This window comes from Mytilus edulis, chromosome 11 (assembly GCF_963676685.1).
Source record: "Mytilus edulis chromosome 11, xbMytEdul2.2, whole genome shotgun sequence".
NCBI classification, from domain to species: domain Eukaryota; kingdom Metazoa; phylum Mollusca; class Bivalvia; order Mytilida; family Mytilidae; genus Mytilus; species Mytilus edulis.
Window position 1 is genome coordinate 10,494,219 of NC_092354.1, and position 6,000 is coordinate 10,500,218.

At 35.1% G+C, this 6,000-nt stretch overlaps 1 protein-coding gene across 1 annotated transcript; it reads right to left on the minus strand.

Annotated features, from left to right (window-relative positions):
- Window positions 1–1,936: 1,936 nt before the first annotated feature.
- Window positions 1,937–6,000, minus strand: LOC139495113 (complement C1q tumor necrosis factor-related protein 3-like). Its single transcript, XM_071283269.1, has 2 exons — window positions 5,770–6,000; window positions 1,937–3,954 (listed from the first exon to the last, which is right to left on the minus strand). The coding sequence occupies exons 1-2, from the start codon at window positions 5,969–5,971 to the stop codon at window positions 3,548–3,550; spliced, it is 609 nt and encodes a 202-aa protein (XP_071139370.1). The 5' UTR covers window positions 5,972–6,000; the 3' UTR covers window positions 1,937–3,547.

Consider the following 6,000-nt stretch of genomic DNA (forward strand, 5'->3'; position numbering starts at 1 on the left):
TTCATCATTGTACTTTTAGTGGTCTTTCACCTGTTTTATTCGAGCATCACGCCACCCCGTGTACTGATTAGTCTTCTGTAGACGTCACGCTCATCTTGCGCAAATACAAAAATTCGATTCTGGCCTCCATAGTGCGTTTTTTCTGCTCTATGGTCGGATTTTTTTTCACCGTTTCTATTCTCAATTTGAATGGACTCATTGTAAGATATGCATGTCTGTCTGACGACTGGGTTCGTCTGACCTTGTCGTAGGCTAATATTTATGGTTAATTTGTCATTATTATATAAGTTAGCATAGCTTAATCGGTCCTTCGAATCTAATATAAAGAAATACCTTGTTGGTCAACTATCTTTGCAATGATTGCAGAGTTTAAAAGTTCCCCAGGCACATAAGATTCCCCAGGCACATAAACATCAATAATTGATTATCAGTACTTGTGCGTGTGCAATACATGTACTATCATCCAGGCGTATAAAATTTAAAAAAAAATGTTTTGTATAATAAAGCAAGATGTTGTAATTGAGTTAATATCGGTGCTTTGAAATTGAAGATTTGAAAGAGTCTACTGAAGTGCAGTTTACAATGTTATCCGGTAGTTTGTTCCAGTCGGTAATAGTTCTTGGAAAATATGATTCTTTTCTGTACTGTGTTTTTCAGGATGGAATTTGGAAGCTGTTCGGATTGGAATGTCTTGTTTGTCTTTTTTGTGGAATTAATTTATTATTTTTAGTAGTACATGTATGTAGTTATGTACTAGTATTTATTGTGAAAAAGACGTATACATGTATGCCCGGCTTTGTTATTCTCCTCATAACCTCATGTTCATGGATAGATTTAGGTTTATGTGAAACACGCAGTTATCGTGTGTTTTTCTATGTTGTGAATGATTTTATACTATTGTTTCAGAAAAGGTAGAAGGGTTGGTCCTTTAAAACGTTTAATCTCGCTGCAAATGTTTGCACCTCAGTGTCCTAAGTCAGGAATCTGATGTACAGTAGTTGTCATTTGTTTATGTTATTTATACGTGTTTCTCGTTTCTCGTTTTTTATATAATTTTGCCCATAAGGATTATTATATAGATTATACCGTTGTTTCCCGTTTGAATGGTTTTACACTAGAAATTTTTTGGGTCCTTTATAGCTTGTTGTTCGGTGTGAGCAAGGCTCCGTGTTGAAGTATTTATCAAAGGTATCAGGATTATAATTTAGTACGCCAGACTCGCGTTTCGTCTACACAAGACAGTGGCGTAGCCAGGGTTGAACCGATGTGGATGCGAAATTGTCGCCGAGTCGAGCGAGGCGAAAAAAAAATGGGACCATATTATGCAGAAAATTATATTTTTTTGGACATTTTCCAATTTATGCATGAGTATTCCCCTTGAATCCGACACTAATTAGATTTTTGTTTAATTTCAAAATACCAACCAATATATATTCATTTTCCAACAGAATTTTATTGTTTTCTCGAAAGTACCTTCATTCAATTCAAAAATATTTAATGTTAAAGTTTCCCACTTGACATCACAAAAATATAACAAGTACAGCGGCACCTCTGTTCATGGAACTTCGGAATATAGGAACCGAAGTGATCCCCTTTCTCAGAATATAAGCCTCACAATGTTTTTTTTTTATTGTCTTAAAGCGTTGCAGTGGACATGGAAATACCGGACGGCCTGCGTCCGTCTGGTCTTGTTAGCACTGTCATGTATACAATTCCTGCCAGCTTTTTGTGAAACTTGTATTATCAGCAATGTCTTTGACAATTGCGAAAATAAGTCCTGATCATCTATTTTGAACCCATTGGAAATATAAATCATAACTGAAATCCAATTGCATTTGTTCGGAAGCTGTTATTTCTCTCCTTCGATAAATAAAATAAGTGTAATGCTGGGACAAAGGTACTCTCTTCTTGAAAATAAAATTAAAATATTTGTAACTAGATGGAGAAGGTATTTATTAGCAAAGAAATGATAACACTCCATTATACAAATACAGTTTTTATCACGTTGTCTTTCGCGTCACAGGAAACGTTATCAGGATATATGATGGTTTAACTTGCTCAATTTCAGACTAAACATGCGGACTTGTTATAACCACCCTCTATGCTTGTCGCAGCCGACGACAAGATGCGACAGACTTTTCACGAAAAAGTAGAGAACACTTTTTTTGCGATTTATCCATCTTGTTTAAATACACTAAATGATCCTATAGGAAAGACCACGCATACTGCGTTGTAAATGATTGGACGATATTTTCAAATCCTCACCCTTGTAACATTCAGATATCACCGTTTGTACACATGCAATCATATATTTATTAAAAAAAATTGTTTTCCAAAATGATGTGGATGCTTAAGCATCTGAGCATACATGCAAGCTACGCCACTGTAAGACTCATGAGTGACGCTTATATCAAAATAGTTATCAAGCCTTGTTTAAACAAGTACGAAGTTGAAGGACATTGAGGATCCAAAATTCCAAAAAGTTGTGCCAAATTTGGCTAAGGTAATGAAGACCGTACCTTGACCTATAATGGTTTACTTTCATAAATTGTTATTTGGATGGAGAGTTGTCTCATTGGCACTCATACCACATCTTCCTATATCTAGTTAAACTATTTATATTAAATAATTACAGCAAAAACCCTTCAGTGTGTAGGTATTTTTTTTAGGTAATATCTTTGGTTAGCTGGCTTGCTAGCTGAACTGTGAATTCATTGACTAATATATCTGTCTGTAGGACTACACTAAGCAAAAAGGAGGGTACTACTAGTGTATACCTTTCCTTATAAGGAGTTCACGTATTAGCTATATCAAGTAAGCTAACCAAAAATATTACCTTACCCTACATACTAAATCCGTTTTTCTGTATGTGTTAGTAAAGCAGCCAGGCGAGTCATTTCAGTGTGTGTACTCTTTGTGAATGCAAGTGAAAACAAAGTGTTATAAATTGAATGCGTCCGAAACGCTTTTCTAGATTTTCATTTTACCTGAAACGCTCAAAACCGAATATTTGAAACCATATAAGAACCAGAACAGTTGAAGAGCTACATGACAAAAAAACGAACTTTAAAAATAGCCAAATCCATCCAAGGTCAACACTGCCCGAAGCAGTTGCAACAGTAGTTTCCTATAATTTCAAAATGCATTAATGGAAATGACAAGAACTTTTTTGAAATATTACAGCCGATTTCATTGAAGATGTAGCTTAAGGTAATATCTTAGGTTAGCTTGCTTGCTAGCTGAACATTGAAGTCATTGTTAGGTAAGGTAAACTATCCTCCTTTAAGAGTAGACTAGTCCGACAGGTAACTAATCTATCTGTTTGTATGACTAGGCTACTTCGAAAGGAGGATAGTTTACCTTACCTACCAATGACTTTACGGTTCAGCTAGCAAGCAAGCTAACCTAAGATATTACCTTAAGCTACCATGTAATGAAATCGGCTGTAATATTTCAAAAAAGTTTTTGTCATTTCCATTAATGCATTTTGAAATTATAGGAACCTTTAGCTACATACTCATTGGAAACGGCTGTAATCATATATTTATCAAATAAGATATCCTGTGAAAAAGCTCCAATGTCCGTGCATCGTTTCTGGTCCAAAGGTAGGATGATGGCGCACTTTAACTATATCTCCAGTCTTTAGATATACTACTGCAATCATTGAACCAGCATCTGACTTACTTTCTTTATTTGCATATCCCAATTGTACCTCAATATTGTTCTTCATCATCTGAACACGCAGGAAAGTAGATCTTTGCTTCAAGAATGTACACGAAAAGAAATAAAGTCCAGCGTAAGGCGCTTTGAATAGTCCTGTGTGTGGGTTATAAGCATTGCCAATGTTAGTTATATCCTTGTCAAAAATAACAGTCTGTGCTCCATGAAGCGTAACACTTTTTGCCAAACGTGCATGAAACGCAACTTGTGTTTCGTGGATTAGTCCATTTTTATCTGAAAATTAAACAAAAACTCATATTTTAATGCAGAATGTCTATACCAGACAGTTGTCAAATGTCAAATCGATATATAACGGGACGACTATTTGAAATGATATTATAGGGAGGGATTGTTTTCATATAGTATAAAAAAGAAGATGTGGTATGATTGCCAATGAGGCATCTATCCACAGACCAAAATGACACAGACATTAACAACAATGAGCAAAGCCAATACCGCACAGTTAGCTATAAAAGGCCCCGATAAGACAATGTAAAACAATTCAAACGAAAAAACTACCGGCCTTATTCATATAAAAAATGAACGAAAAACAAATATGTAACACATAAACAAACGACAACCACTGAATTTACAGGCTCCTTACTTGGGACAGGCACATACATAAATAAATTAATGTGGCGGGGTTAAACATGTTAGCAGATCCCAACCCTCCCCTAACTTGGAACAGTGGTATAACAGTACAACATAAAAACAAACTATAAAAATCAGTTTAAAAAGGCTTAACTCATCAGACAAAAAATAATACAAGTGGACGTGGCCGAGTATTTATACATCCCGACACAAAAAAACACAATGAACAGATCTGAGAGTACTCGCAGTTATCTGACACCTAGTTCAAAGCCACTAACAACTAATAAATTAAGATTTGTTCTTTTGTTTTGTTTTATAACCCTATTATTTTTTCAAATCCTCATGCCCTTCCCCAACGAACCAAACCATCGTCCCCTAAAGTGAATATACTCATTTACACATGCTCACAATCTATGTATAATTGTTCAATATTATGTTTGTGGCATAACATTGTGGCAACAAGTTAGTTGTTTTCTGTTTAGCATTAAATTTATATTAAGATCCATTTTGTTACATCTTGTGATCAATTTTATTTGGCAATCGCCAATGGCAGTCAGCATGGTTAAATAACATCTGTTGTTCGACCTGTTAGTCAATGGCGTTTTGTTTAAATACACTTTTTTTTTCACTTTTTTTATCTTTTGGAACATGTTGTTTGTGCTGTATTTAGATCCTCGCAACGAACTTTGTTTTACGTGCACACGTATAAAAATTGCGGTTTTTATCCGACGCATAGGTTTGAACGTAGTTTTCAATTTAGACTCGTTTATATCTCTATTTGTTGAGGTAGATTGCTGTCAAATAATAAATACATTGTGTATGAAAATAATACAACATCTACACACGCTTAAAAACACGTGTCTCATATCTATCTCTAAAATTCACCTTCCGTGACAAGGTAACACTACGACTATTGAAGTTATATTTTATTATAGCGGATGTGGTCGAGTGGTCTAGAGCGCTGGACATGAGGCTAAGCGATTGGTGCTGTAGTGTATTAAAGTTGTGAGTTCGAATCCCGCTGAGGGACGGATTAGAAAATCTAACTCTAACACTGTTTGGTGTAATTTTCAGACTTATATATAGATATATATATCTTTTACTCGAAACCAAACTTCTTTTACGATGACTCTGCGTTGAACTCGTCAATCAAAATGTATCGTGAGACTTGGATTTACAGAATAAAGAATAATGGTTCAAGCCTGCTGCAGAAAAAAAGTAAATATAAAGGAACAGAAAAAATGCCGAAAGAAACCCCTAAGAACCACAGGCACTTGTCTCAGAAAAAAACACAGGCACTTGTCTCAGAAATTTTTTTTCCTATATACCTTGTTATAAGGTATATACGAAAAAAAAATTCTGAGACAAGTGCCTGTGCTAAGAACAGAGATATCGATGAACCAAAAAAAGTAAAGAAAAAAAAATAATGACATAAAATTATAGTGGGAAAAGACTTACCTTGCTTGGCACATTTCTCAATTTTTTCGTCATATTGAGAAAGTTTAGTTTTAAGTCTGTCCACCTGCTTCATCAACATCCATAAAACAGGATTATCGTGGTTACTAGATAAACTTCGGCTACTCTGCAGCTGTGTCTTTTCACCCTCCGATTCAACACGAGACATGAGAGAGATAACAACAAGAACTTTCCAGAACTGCATTCTTACTGTATCTGTTGATATTGATGGTT

Coding starts and splice junctions, on each gene's coding strand:
- LOC139495113 (XM_071283269.1), bottom strand. CDS start 5,971: ATGCAGTTCTGGAAAGTTCTTGTTGTTATCTCTCTCATGTCTCGTGTT. Junction 3,955..5,769: donor TGAGAAATGTGCCAAGCAAG/GTAAGTCTTTTC, acceptor TTTAATTTTCAG/ATAAAAATGGACTAATCCAC.